General features: G+C 34.4%; 1 protein-coding gene across 1 annotated transcript; it reads left to right on the forward strand.

Annotated features, from left to right (window-relative positions):
- Positions 1–1,471: 1,471 nt before the first annotated feature.
- Positions 1,472–12,319, forward strand: LOC111456780. Its single transcript, XM_023098772.1, has 4 exons — positions 1,472–1,963; positions 10,860–11,309; positions 11,381–11,666; positions 12,079–12,319. The coding sequence occupies exons 1-4, from the start codon at positions 1,511–1,513 to the stop codon at positions 12,213–12,215; spliced, it is 1,326 nt and encodes a 441-aa protein (XP_022954540.1). The 5' UTR covers positions 1,472–1,510; the 3' UTR covers positions 12,216–12,319.
- Positions 12,320–15,397: the final 3,078 nt, after the last annotated feature.

Consider the following 15,397-nt stretch of genomic DNA (forward strand, 5'->3'; position numbering starts at 1 on the left):
AGTGAGAGTGATTTTCTTCATGGTTCGATCTTATGCAATACTCATTGCATAGGGCGCCCCCACTCACATGTCTCTACATGTACAATTTAGTGATCACATTGTTTATATCATATACAAAAGTGGGTCGCATTCATAGTGTCCCAGGATAAGGTACTTGTACTATAGATCCTTTTGACTATATACTTGAACTTGATCCACTATTATGTCTCTACATATTGTTCAAGTAATCATACTATAGTCAGAGTATTCTTAGTTTATTGGATTTAGATTAATGATCGCAAAATTCACTTTATTCAATAACAATCTTTACTTAATAAACATCAATAATAACTTTATTGAAAATAGAATATATTTTTGTTTACCAACTCTGCGTTTTAGGACATAAAACCCAATAGTATCATAAACATGTCATATCGTAAACACTTCGTGGTCATATCGTTCCCTAACTTATCATAGTCTTAACATTCTTATACCTATCATAGTCATATCGTTACGGTACCTTAGTCATATCATCACAAGAGTGTATCCTAACGCTATCGTTCTATCAATCTATCACAAACTTATCCCTTTCTACCTATAACCTAACCATATTCTTTCATCAATCTCTCCTATCCATAATACTCCGATATGTAAACTAACTTTAACATTTCATGAATGTATCTTACTTCTAGTTACGTTTCATTTTGTGCATCCTTCTCGTATCCTATCTGAAACATATCATTGAACACATTGTACCGTAATTATTATCAAACAATTCACATATTATAACATATACATAACATATAAGAAGCACATCGATTCACAGTCAATTCACACATCAATATATATGACACGTGTAGAACCACGGGGCACGTGTCAACATCAAATATAACCATTCCGATAGTAAAACCAGTTACTTGGTTAGCTTAAGTTGTTGTCACGAATATATCCTTAATTAAAGTTCGATCCTGTCCTTTGAAATCCAATGCAACCTATGTGAGCCCATGACATCAGTTTCAAGTTTGAACTTCTACAAAATTGTTTCTCTAATTTATATGGGTCCATGTGTTATACTTCATGAGAACTTTGAGGAGAGATTATTGGAGAGAGATGGGAATAATTGTTTTTATTTTATTTTATTTATTTATTAATTTATTATTATTTTTTAAAACATAATAATAATTTTTGTTTAAAATAATTTTTATTTATTTATTTATTTTTGGGTATTAGAAAGTGGGAAAAATATGTTGAGTACAAGTATCCTCTTGCATAACTGTCCCATCAATTTTAGGTTGTGTGCAATTTTCAGGTTTATGTCCTTAAACATTTTAATTTATGTTTTATTATTTAGTAATTATTTGATTATTTTTATTTGCAATAAACATTATTGTAGTTTAATTTTTGAGGAAAATGAGTTAATTAAAAAAAAATCATAATTATTATATAGTAATTACAGAATAATATTATGGTTAATAATAATTAAAAAAAAAAAACATAAATATTATTCTCTCTCCCCTGTTCCTCCCAAGCCATGGAAGATCCGGAGAAGAAATCTCCATCTCCATCTCCATCTCCGTCTCCATCTCAAATCAATTCGCGAAAATCAGAATTGAAATTGGAATCGGAATCGGAATCGGAATCGGATTCCGCCGAATTGCGGAGGTTCGAATCGTTTCTGAAATGGATTTGCATAATGGATCACTCAAATCCCTTCACCGCAACGCTGTCCTGCTTCCTGTTCTCCGCCTTCGCGATCGCCGTCCCGATTGCATCGCACTTCGCCCTTTCTTGCTCCGATTGCGACGAAGATCATCGAAGGCCTTTCCATGTGGTCGTTCAGCTCTCTCTCTCCGCCGTTGCGACGCTCTCTTTCGGTTGCCTCTCCACCTGGCTCCGCCACTTGGGATTGAGCCGATTTCTGTTCCTGGATAAGCTCTGTGAATCCAGCCACAAGGCTCGCGATGAATACTCCAAGCAATTAAAGGTCCGTTTCCTTTCTTTTTTTCCTCACCATTTCCAATTTTCTCTCAACATTTTTTTTTTTTATATAAAAAAAATGTGAAAGTTAAAAATACTATTAAGAATCACAACCTTGTAGAATGGTATGATAGTGTGACCTCATACCAATGAAGATATATTCGTACGCCATAGAGCCTCAATTAGCCCGTGTAGGACTCCCTCCCAACAATCGTAGAATAGTCTCTCCTTAATCGAGGCTCGACTTCTTTCTCTAGAGCCCTTGAACAAAATACATATATTGTTCGACATATGAATTATTTTTTATTAGCATGACTCTGATACTATATTAGAAATCACGACCCTTCACAATAGTATGATATTGTTCCGTTTGAGTGTAAGCTATTAGACTTTGTTTTGGGCTTTCTTAGGAGATGTACTCCGTGTGGAATTCCTTTCCGAGAGTTAAAATATTTGAACTTATAATTTGAAGAGAATATTTTGGAAAAAAAATATATATATATATATCTATATATATATATATAAAAAGTGGTTAATTATTTGGTTTTAAAGTTTTAAAAAGGACACTTTTAACTATTGAATTTTAATAAATGATTTTAAATATTTGCATAACTGGTTTGTTAGTTGTCCAATCACTAATATATAATATTAAATTAATATATTTTTCCAATTAATAAAACAAGTCAAGTGTTTCAAGATTAAATAAACCGATGAATTTTTGCACTCTGACTCAATAATATTTTAAAATTTTTAAAAATATCTTTGATTTTTTTAAAAAAGTTCTGTGAAATTTTTAGAAAATGTTTTTAGTATTTTTGAAGTTTTGAAAAAGGGAAAAGGTATTTATAATTTTTTTTTGAAAGTTTAAAGATATTTTTGAAAATTTGAAAGTTTAAAGTATTTTTGTTTAGAAAAATTATAAAATTAAATGGTTTTTTTTAGAAAAAAATTAATCAGAAACAAACAAAAAAAAAAAAACATTTAATTTTTAATCAATTTAATACTTTTAAATTTGTAAAAAAAAGATAAGCTCTAAATTCTAATATATAATAATTAAGTCTTTATATTCTAGAATAAATTAAATTATTACAAATTTAAAATATAAAAATGTGTTACAAGTTAGTGTTACTTGTATCAAAACAATTTATAAACCTAGATGTTAAAATAGTTTTTGTTTTGTTTATAATAGGTTCATTCAATTTAGATTTCACCTAACATTCGTTGTAGAAATCATTAGTTAAAAAAATAAACCTAAATTTCTTAAATTATAAAAAATATCTTAAACTTTAAAAAGTTTTAAAAATATAATTTTACATTATAAAAACAATAAAAAAAAACACCTTATTGTTAAGTTTTTTTTATGAAAAAAATTCATAGACTAACCTAATACTTTTTATTATTAAAATAACTTTAGTGTACAAATCATTTTTAGGGTATCCTAGAAATAAATGTAGTTCTTTATTACGATGGATGAGGAGTGAAAGAGACGGTGTAAGTTTTCTTGATATTTTATTATTATTTTTTAAATTACAAGCCAGGGTTATGGCATAGGTTTTAGGTTTTTGGAGCTTATTTGATCAAATTATTGTTACGATAGGAAGTGCGAGTGAATAAGTTTGACTTAGCTAGAGAAGTTATTAACTTGATCAATTTTAGGATAATTGTCGTTAGTTACTAATTTTGAGTAAGATTAAGAACATTTTTAGTATTTTGTTGAGGAGAATGATTAGTAGTTGCTAACGTAATAAAATTTAGAAAATCTATTAGTATTTTTTTCCCTATAAATAGTGTTCAGATGTATGTTTTATTTGCAACAATAAAGAGAATTGAAACTCATGGTGCTTAAGGTTCTTGTGTTCCAAAGGTTCTTGTGCTCCAAAAAACTCTCATCTCAAGTTGTTCTTTCTACTTTATTTATTTGTTTCAGCATATTTTGATCATGGTTCAAAACCAATATTTGGTATCAGAGTCACCGGAGGAGATATGATGATGATAAAAATCGGAAAGGAGGGGAGTGTAATGCTCAAATATTCATTACTCAATAAGAGTAACTACATAGCATGATTGATAAAGATGCGTGTTAACTTACGATAAAAGGCGTGTGGGACACCATCGAGCATGGTGACAACATTTTTGGAGCGTAAGGATAGGATGACTCTTACTGTCATCTACCAACCAGTTTCGGAGGACGTACTTCTCATGTTGGCAGAGAAGGACTCGACAAAAGGCAATGTGGGAGTCGCTACAAACAATGCATGTGGGTGTGAAACGTGTCAAGGAAGCAAATGTGCCGATCTTGAAGAGTGAGTTCAAGACTATCCGCATGAAGGACGGTGAGTCAATAGATGACATTGCCATGAAGTTGATGACCATCGCCAGAGACATCCATTTGCTAGGTGACAAGGTGAAGGAGATCTTCCTCGTTAAGAAGTTCCTTCGAGATGTACCTCCTAAGATTCATGCAGATTGTTACCTCCATTGAGCAGTTTGGCGACCTTAAGAACATGTTGGTTGAGGAGGTCGATAGTCGTCTTAAAGTCCATGAGCAGAGACTTCGTGGCTACGACGAAAAAGAGGAGAAGAAGAATCTGTTTTTGACACATGAGGAGTGGTTTCATGGACGAAAAGGAAATATGGAGCTCATTCTTCCTTTTCAGGTACAAAAGAATATAGTGGCCACAACAAGGAAAGTAGACGTTGTGGGTATGGCCGTAGACGTGATGGTAGAGGGGGTCGTGACAATATCTTACAAACCCATGAAAATGCCAACCCCTAAAAGAACAAGAGTATGGTTAGGTTTATGCTGGTAGAAAATACTGGCATTATGCGGTAGAGTGCTACAACAAGTTGCATAATGAGAGACAAACCTCATATTCATGGATAATGAAGAGCCCGCACTGATGTTGGCCGCGAAAATACCCAACCTGTGGTGCTCAATGAAGAGAAGGTTATGGCGAATCTCCTCATAGATGGAGAAGACCAAGTGGTGACAAAGATGTGGTACCTAGACAATGGAGCGAACAATCACATGATGAAAGCTTGAACAAAGTTCTATGAACATGACGAGAAGTTCATTGGAAACGTGAAGTTTTGCGACAGATCCATTGTACCGATCTAAGACAAAGAATCCATCTTGTTCCAGTGTAAGAATAGCGATCAATGTCTATTGACCAATGTATATTACATCCTGAGTTTGAAGAGCAATATAATTAGTCTTGGTCAAATGATAGAAGAAGGTAGCAAAATGGAGTTAATCGGCTTGTTCCTCAAGATATTTGACAGAAACAGAACCTTGTTGACGAAGGTAAACAGAACCTTGTTGACGAAGGTAAACAGAACCTTGTTGACGAAGGTAAACAGAACCTTGTTGATGAAGGTAAACGGTAGCAAAACAACATGATACTAATTTACGACCACAAAATCTTCAGTATCCATTGGTGTTAGTGGTCGAAAAAAGAAGTGTGATTTAATAAGCTTGACTTAGCAAAAGAAGTTATTAACCTAGAACAATTTGAGGATAGTTGTTTAGAAGTTATGGGCTTGAATAGGTTGAGAGAAATTGTTAGTCTTTCAAGGAGGAATATTTGTTACTAGTGGCTTAAATTGAGGAGAAAGTTTAGAATTCAGTAGAAAGTTTAGGAGATCGGTTGTGCTTTCTCTACTATAAATACTAATGAGATGTATGCTATTTTAACAATAACAAAGATGTATGCTATTTTAACAATAACAAAGATGTATGCTATTTTAACAATAACAAAGATGTATGCTATTTTAACAATAACAAAGATGTATGCTATTTTAACAATAACAAAGATGTATGCTATTTTAACAATAACAAAGATGTATGCTATTTTAACAATAACAAAGATGTATGCTATTTTAACAATAACAAAGATGTATGCTATTTTAACAATAACAAAGATGTATGCTATTTTAACAATAACAAAGATGTATGCTATTTTAACAATAACAAAGATGTATGCTATTTTAACAATAACAAAGATGTATGCTATTTTAACAATAACAAAGATGTATGCTATTTTAACAATAACAAAGATGTATGCTATTTTAACAATAACAAAGATGTATGCTATTTTAACAATAACAAAGATGTATGCTATTTTAACAATAACAAAGATGTATGCTATTTTAACAATAACAAAGATGTATGCTATTTTAACAATAACAAAGATGTATGCTATTTTAACAATAACAAAGATGTATGCTATTTTAACAATAACAAAGATGTATGCTATTTTAACAATAACAAAGATGTATGCTATTTTAACAATAACAAAGATGTATGCTATTTTAACAATAACAAAGATGTATGCTATTTTAACAATAACAAAGATGTATGCTATTTTAACAATAACAAAGATGTATGCTATTTTAACAATAACAAAGATGTATGCTATTTTAACAATAACAAACAAAGAGAATTGAAAAGCATAAGTGCTTAAGGTTTCTTTGTTCCAAAAGCTCTCTCCCCTCGAGTTGATCTTCTGCTTTAGTTATTTGTTTCAACATATCTCGATCGTGGACCATTTTTAAAATTTGGTATTAGAGTTCCTAGGATGCCTAAACAAATGTCGTCACCATACAAAGTCACCAAAGGAGAAGTAACAACGATAAAGAGTGGAAAGGAGGGGAGTGTAACACTCCAGTACCTGTTACTCACAAAGAGTAACTACGCAGCATGGTCGATAACGATAAGTGTTAACTTACAGGCACAAGGCGTGTGGGACGTCGTTTAACATGGTGACATTGAGGAGCGTAAAGACAGGATGACTCTTGCCGCCATCTACCAAGCAGTCTCGGAGGACGTTCTTCTCATGTTGGCAAAGAAGGGCTCGACAAAGGCAGCGTGGGAGACGTTGCAAACAATGCATGTGGGTGTGGAATGTGTCAAGGAAGCAAAGGTGCAGACCTTAAGGAGTGAATTCGAGGCTATCCTATGAAGAACGGTGAGTCAATAGACGACTTTTTCATGAAGTTGACGATGATTGTTAGTGACATCCATTCATTAGGCGATGTGATGGAGGAGATCTCTGTAGTCAAGAAGTTCTTTCGAGCTGTCCCCCTAAGATTCATGTAGATTGTTACCTCCATCGAGCAGTTTGACGACCTCAAGAACATGCCAGTTGAGGAGGTCGTTGGTCGTCTTAAGATCCATGAGGAGAGACTTTGTGGCTACGAAGATAAAGAGGAGGAGAAATACCTTTTACTCACACATGAGGAGTGGCTCACACGGACAAAAAAGAAAGATGCAGATGACTCTTCTTTTTCAGGTACAAGCAAACGTGGCAACCATAACAAAGAAAAAAGAGGTTGTGGACGTGGTGATAGAGGAGGTCGTGACAATACCTCACAAACCCATGAAAATGCCGACCCTCGAAAGGACAAGAGTATGATCAAGTGTTACTCTTGTGGAAAATATGGGCATTATGCGGCAGAGTGCTGCAATAAGGAGCGCAATGAGGAAGCAAACCTCACATTCTCGGATGATGAAGAGCTCACACAAATGTTGTTCAAGAAAATGCCCAACCTGTTGATTCTCAATGAAGAGAAGGTTATGGCAAACCCCTTCATAGATTGAGAAGACCAAGTGGAGACCAACATGTGGCACTTAGACAACGGAGTGAGCAACCATATGACCGGAGTTCCAGCAAAGTTAAAAGAACTTGATGAGAAGTTTATTAGAAACATGAAGCTTTGCAATGGATCAATTGTACTGATCCAAGGAAAAGGATCTATCTTATTTCAGTGTAAGAACGACGATGAACATCTATTGGCCAGTGTATTACATCTTGAGTTTGAAGAGCAATATTATTGGACTTCGTCAAATGACAGAAGAAGGTAGCAGAGTGGAGATAGTCGATCCGTTCCTCAAGATATACGACCGAAACGGAGCGTTGTTGATGAAGGTAAAGTACTATTGAAAAATTATCAATATCTTCTAAAAGTATCTATTGACATTAAAATAAATCCAAGAAACAATTAGAGGCTGCTTCAATCAACGGAGTGCATCCTACAAGTCGATGTGTTTCATTAGACTTATCATCTCAATCAAAGAGGCCTAGAGGAAGACCATCAGGGTGTAAGAGAAATGAGACTTCAAACTTGTCTCTCAACCAAAGAAACCTAGAGACATGCCTAAAAAGAAGTTGAAACATGAAGGAGTATGTTACAAGATTTTTCTACTTCAAACTTGTCTCTCAACCAAAGAAACCTAGAGACATGCCTAAAAAGAAGTTGAAACATAGAGGAGTACGTTACAAGATTTTTCTACATGTAAGCCTGATAATAAATTCTTTGCACATAAGAAAGGAGAGGAAGAAATTGTATGTTGTAAAATTAAAATTTCTTTTGAAGATGATAGAATTGACTAGGGACCAAGTAAAGTTGAAACTAGAGAGAGACGTGCAAACATTCTCACCAAGAGCCTACCAAGGGTTAAAGTTGCAAACATGCGGGAATTGCTGGGAGTGAATCTCGATCAAAGTCAAACTTACTGAGGAGAATGTGAGTGAGTACGGGAATTGCTGGGAGTGAATCTCGATCAAAGTCAAACTTACTGAGGAGAATGTGAGTGAGTAAGGTTGACTTAGCAAAAGAAGTTATTAACCTAGATCAATTTTAGGATAATTGTTTAGAAGTTATTACTTTACTATATTTAGGGAAATTGTTAGTAGTAGATTTGGTAGTATTGCTTGACGAGAAAGTTTAGGAACTTGAAGAGAAAGCTTAGGAGATCGGTGGTGCTTTCACCACTATAAATACTGATAAGATGTATGCTATTTTCACAACAAAGAGAATTGAAAAGCACAAGTGCTTAAGGTTTCTTTGTTCCAAAAGCTCTTTTCGCTCAAGTTGTTCTTCTTCTTCAATTATTTGTTTCGACATATTTCGATCGTGGGTCGTTTCCAACTAGAAGAAACTAGTGGATTGGGGGAAGAGGAGTACGTTACAAAAAGTTTTTACATGTAAGCTTGATGAAGAGTGGAAGAAATTGCATGGTGCAAAATTAAAAAGATTGGACCAGAGATCTAGTAAAGTTGACAGATCTAGTAAAGTTGACACTAGAAAGCAACGTGTAGACATTCTCACTAAGACTTTAAAAATTTACAGACATGCGAGAGTTTCACGTAGTGAAGAATCTTGAGAAAAAGTAAAGCTTACGAAAAAAAATGTAAGTCAAAAGCATGACTTAGCAAAATAAGTTAATAATGTGGAGTAATTTTAGGATAATTATCGGTAGCTATTAAGTTGGGCAAATTTAGGAAAATTGTTAGTATTTTGTTTAGGAAAATTTTTAATAGTTGCTAACTTGTAGGAAAAGTTAAAGAAATTTATGAGTGTTTTCTCCCGATAAATAGTTTTAGATGTATGTTTTATTCACCCCAGCATAAACAATTGAAAAACATATCGCGTAAGGTTATTGTTAAGGATATTTAATATCTTGTTATTTTATTATAAGGTAAATATTCAGATATTTGTCCTTGTTTAGAGTAGGTAGTTTTCCATTTATTGTTATTTCCATTTATTATTCTTTCCCTAACATTGTAATTTATTTGATTATAAAAAGATAACTTTCACATCATTTATGTCGGGTGGATTAAGCAAACATTGTATGAGAGCCCTTCTAGTTTAACTACTCTCGTCCTTAATTTTCAATGGCTTCTTAATCCCCTACTCATCTTCTTCTCCACCACCCCTACTGGATTTGACGTAGCAGGAGCCGTCTCCATGGCTGCTGCTCTTTTGACCTCCAAATCACCCTTCGTCATACTCTGTACATACAACCTCACCTTCTCCAACACAATCGGTTTCCCCTTAGCTAAGATAACCTCTCTCATTTTCTTCTCAATCAACCCTTCATCCTTCACAGAAACTCTAATCTCAGGATCCTCATCAGTATTCTCTTCGGAAATACGCGGAATCTCTATAAACCCATCGACCTTTTGCAGAGATTTACCTTTGGAACCTGGGCGCCGCACTGGCCTCTTCGCCAACTAAGTCGCCGCCACCCTTCTCGCCAAAATTGGCTCCTTTGCTCACTATGGCGACTCTTCCGACTTCAACATTGTCTTTGTCCCTTGCTCTAGGTTTCCCCTTCTACTTCTTGGGTTAAGACATATTCTCACTAGAGCCAAGGCAGTATCGTCCCTCTTCATGGGTTAGACATATTCTCTTAATATTTTTTACTATAAATAGATAATTTTCACCGACAACTCAATTTGCTCGGTAAACTACTCGGGGCTCCCCATGGTTTAGTAAGAGGGGAGATTTGCTCTGAATCCGGGGGCGAATTCCCTGATTTTACTGTGTTTGAGGGTGAAGAAGAGAACCAATGAGACTTGAACGAAGAGAAGAGGATTGAATGAATTTCCGGAGTAAGTAGCTCGACAGATTTAATCTACCGTCTTTATTTACAGTGAAAGAATAAATAGGTGTAGGTCAGGTAATATCGGTTCCGGTTCCGGTTTGAGGAGTTCGGGAGTGATTGAAGTCTGTTTGTGAACAGTCAGTTGGTGTACTCACAAGTAAGTAGGTTTTGTTCATTTCATGATCATATCTTGGCATATGAAACAAATAGTCTTTCCACTCGCGAGAAAGAATTCGAGTTCATTCTCATATAACGATCAAGTCTTCACCTCAAACCCCTCCCCGCACGCATCTTTGTGGATGGACTCCGACGAGCTGGATTAATACGGCACCAATGATGATATGGATTTTCTCATACATGAGGAGGGTGCGGTAGATTAAGCAAACATTCTCAATTCTCTTACTCAAGTTGTTCTTTTTGCTTCATTTATTTATTTCGGCATATTTCGATTTACATACATGTAGATTATGTTTGTATTTGGCATTTGTAAATTGTTTTATGAATGCAATTGCAGAGATCAATGGAGCTGATCTCCTTCTTCTTGCTGCCATGTTTCATGGCCGAAGCAGCCTACAAAATCTGGTGGTACGTCTCAGCAGCCAACGAAATACCATACTACGGCAACATGTACCTTAGTTACATCACCTCCTGCACCTTAGAGCTCTTCTCATGGCTTTACAGAACTTCCATCTTCTTCTTCGTCTGTATTCTCTTCCGCCTTGTCTGCCGCCTCCAAATGATCCGACTCGAAGACTTCGTTTCCGTCTTCCATCGCGAAAGCGACGTCGGCACCATCTTGATGCAGCATTTGGGCCTCAGAAGAACCTTGACCACCATCAGCCATCGCTTCAGAGTGTTCATGTTCTTGTCTTTGATTTTGGTCACTGCCAGTCAGTTCATCTCTCTTTTGATGACTACTAGATCACATGCCCTTGCTAACCTCTCAAAAACTGGACAACTTGCGGTAATCAAATTCCTTAACTCATCTCTTTCTCTTCTATGTTGGTTAAAAATCTATGAGTTTTGAGTATGCAGTTATGTTCCATAAGCCTAGTGACAGGCTTGTTCATATGCCTCCGTAGTGCTGCAAAGATCACTCACAAAGCACAGTCCATCACTTGCCTTGCTGCCAAGTGGCACGTATCGGCTGCTATAAACACGTTCGATGACCTCGACAATGAGACTCCGACAGCATCTGTGATTGCGGCGTTTGAATTCAACTCCGATGATGATGAAGAAGACGACGAGGACGACGAGGATGATATGAAATTGATGCCGGTTTTTGCTCATACAATCTCATTCCAAAAGAGGCAGGCATTAGGTATGTAAAAACATGCATGAACTTAAATGTTATGAATGGAGGGTAAGGTTCCGAGGAGCCGGATGACTATTTATAGTAAAGGATTTAGTAGAGATATATAGGGTAGATATTCTATAAACATGTATATAGTATCCATTTAGTAAAGATTTGGTACATTATATTTATAAGGTGATTAAATATGCTAAACTTATATTTAGTAAATTAAAACCATATATATACCCGATTAGACAGCGCTATCAAAATATACTTTCTTCATCCACTGTATTCTTTCGGTGTACATATCTGAAGTTATCAATAAAACTTTTGGCTAATATTCCTCTTTGAATTTTCTCTCTCCTATTCTTTGTGTTCATCTTGTTCGAGTGTGTGCGTTGTTGTGCGATCCTAACATGTATTTGTTTCTGTGTTGTAGTGACATATTTGAAGAATAACAAAGGAGGAATTACAGTGTATGGATTCGTGGTGGATCGAACATGGCTGAAATCCGTTTTCGCTATTGAACTTGCACTTATGCTGTGGCTACTCAATAAGACTGTTGGTATTTCTTGAAGGTTTTGCTGCTATACAATCTTATGAACCAAAGAATTTCATTACAAACCGAAAGTTCATCTCTTGTAAGTGAATAAGTCTATTATAAAAAAGTTTATTCATGAGATGGTTCTTAATTTAGTTTATGTTTCTAATACCAATACACAAAAACATGTTTTGATACGATAAAATGACACATGCAGGTAACTAAGTAGATGAACACATACATTATAAAAAATACGATCTAGACTTCATCTGAAAAGGTTAAAGTAGTATGGATGAGTATAAAAATATTAAGTAACTTGCTTATAGTTCTTAGTTCATTCTCAAGTCTTATGTTGATGTTTGGTTGATTCGTCTATATGGTGTTTTATTCATAGTTGAGAGTTTGTTTCTAAATTACAGACTCTTCTTAAGTTATACCCTAAGTATATACCGTCAGTTAGGTGCAGAGGTCATAAGTTCTCTTTTCTTAGCTTTGTTTGGGCCATCAATTCTCATGGTTTGTTCTTGGGGTTCTAAGTTCTAAGGTATCTTGGTTAGAGGTACTACTAATCCCTTTCATCATTGTCGTCATCGTCGGCGTCGTCATTGTCATCATCATCATAGACCTATAGCTAGTAGGTCCTCGAGGTGTGACCCTGACATTGGTTTCAACTCATAGTTCTTAAGTCTTATGTTGATGTTTGTTGATATTTGGTTGATTTGTCCATAGTGTATTTTATTCATAGTTAAGAGTTTTGTTTCTAAATTACAGGCTCTTCTGAGGCAATACCCTAAGTATACACCGTTTATGTAAGCTTAACTTAGGGTCAGGTGCAGAGATCATAAGTTCTCTTTTCTTAGCTCTGTCTGGGCCATCAATTCTCATGGTTTATTCTCGAGTTTCTAAGTTCTAAGGTATCTTGGTTAGAGGTTCTACTAGTCCCTTTCACCATCGCCGTCGTCATTATCATCATTATTATAGACCTATAGCTAGTAGGTACCCGAGGTGTAACCCAGATATTGGTTTCAACTCATAGTTCTCATTATATCGTTATGAACACTATTCTTAAATTCTCTAATAGGGGTTAGTTGACATCTCCCTAGTTGCCATAATATAAATATCATAAAGGATGTTGCGACCTTAGTCTAACTCATATCTACTTATGTGGTCCCTTGCTCTCATTTGAACAATATCATGATTAAAGAGTGGTTGGAGATCCCCTCACCGCACCCACAAAGTATTTATAAAGTTCTGACCGGGTTCATGCATTTTGAGGGCTCTTAGTTCTACAACCTGTATAAAAATGCTACTTTGAACCCATTCCACGATAGGTTTACCAAAAGAAAATTAACTGAAAAAACCTCTAATAGTCCATACATTAACCAGTTATAAAATGTTATTCGAATTTTTGGTAATCGAATTGAGTTCACAATTAGAAGTTAGTTGGCGAACCTCTAATTGTTCTCGTAAAACAACATAAAAATCTTCATGCATGGACATATCATTCTATGAAATATAATATAGTAACGTAGACATGAATGTCTACTCATGGTTTCCATTTTCAGTTTGTTTTGTCTTCTTCTAAATTATTTAAATTACATGCTTATTAATAAATACTTCCAAAATTCCTTCCAAAAGTCCTAAAGTGCTATTTCTTTAAATATTAGGATATAATATTTTATTTAAATTTTATTTAATATTATAAGATATCTCCCTCTATAACTATTTTGAATCTCATTTGAATCCCATCTAAATTTTAAATATATATATATATATATATATATATATATATATTTTTTTTTTTTTGTTTAATTCTAATATATATTAATTCTTTTTAATATTTAATGTATCAAATACAATAAATATAATTTTTTTCTTTTATATTTAATGCATCTAATATATTAAATTTTAGCGGAACACCTTAAATTAAATATTTTTCTCTAGTTATATTTCATATATCTAATCTATTAAATACAAATTAGACCACTTCAAATTATATATATATTTCTCTCTCTATATATAAAACATATTAAATATTAATTTATAAATTAAAAATAGTTTTTATCTTTCATATTTAATATAATAAATATTATTTAAAAATTTCAAATTTTCTCTCGACTAAATTGAAAAGCCTAATGTTAGGCTGAGCTACCAAGGATCCTTTTGAGCCTATAGATTATTAGCTACAATAATAATAAATTAATTAATCAATTTCTATTTTTAACCATGGGTCACTCAACTCTAGATTTACGGTTTGCACTTTAGTGTATTGTAGGATATATTAGGTCCATTGATATAATCGTTGTAACCAAGTCGAACATTCACAAATTGTTCGTAATTACAATTGGGTGAAAAGTCCATTTTACGCCTACTATTACAATTTTCACTTTTAAGTACCATTGATTATCTAATAAATAATTTGTTTATGATTCAATCAGAAAAGTCACGCCTCGTGGGCCAGTAAGAAAGTGGGGCACATTGTTCAAGTCTCAAAATTTGCAGCAAATGGAACTACTCATCTACTTATTTTATATGAAAAAAAGTGAACTCTATCTCATGAAATTATATTCTTAGCTCCCTAATTGGTCAAGTACCTAAGATGGTAGGCATATTGAGTTCGTAACGACCCTAGATTTCTAATAACCTAAGGTCGCTACCATCTTCATAACATCATCTCTTATGTAGAAATAAACATTGAAAACATCATCGTAAAACATTGCCATGGACTTACATGTTTCAAAAAGTCTTTATAAGCGGCATACAAAATATTAAATAAAATAAATAAATATTAAAATTGAAAAACGAACCATACTAACCTATGGTGTGAGAAATTAAATACAACTATCCTATGCACATGTCATGGTCTTTATTTGCAATGTCGTCACTAGCCGTATAGGGGTGTCTTGCCTTTACCTAAAATGGAAGTAACACACGGCTTGAGTATTTAAAGAAATACTCAATAAATGGCCCCACTATTGGGGTCATGAAATGCAAAACACATCAACTTATGACTAGGGACCTATCGTTAAAACCATCATAGAGGAGGCTTCCAGTCTGGACAAAATTAGATGTGTAGTACTTTCCTACACACGACCCATACGTGCGAGCGTGAGTCCTTAGGCAGTCCGCACCCTCTCAATCCATCATAGTCGAACTAGTTGTCCATAGCTGGACTTTCAGAAGTTAGCAAACCCTCAAATACCATGCATGACATGAT

Source organism: Cucurbita moschata, unplaced genomic scaffold, assembly GCF_002738365.1.
Source record: "Cucurbita moschata cultivar Rifu unplaced genomic scaffold, Cmos_1.0 Cmo_Scf00019, whole genome shotgun sequence".
Classification (NCBI taxonomy): domain Eukaryota; kingdom Viridiplantae; phylum Streptophyta; class Magnoliopsida; order Cucurbitales; family Cucurbitaceae; genus Cucurbita; species Cucurbita moschata.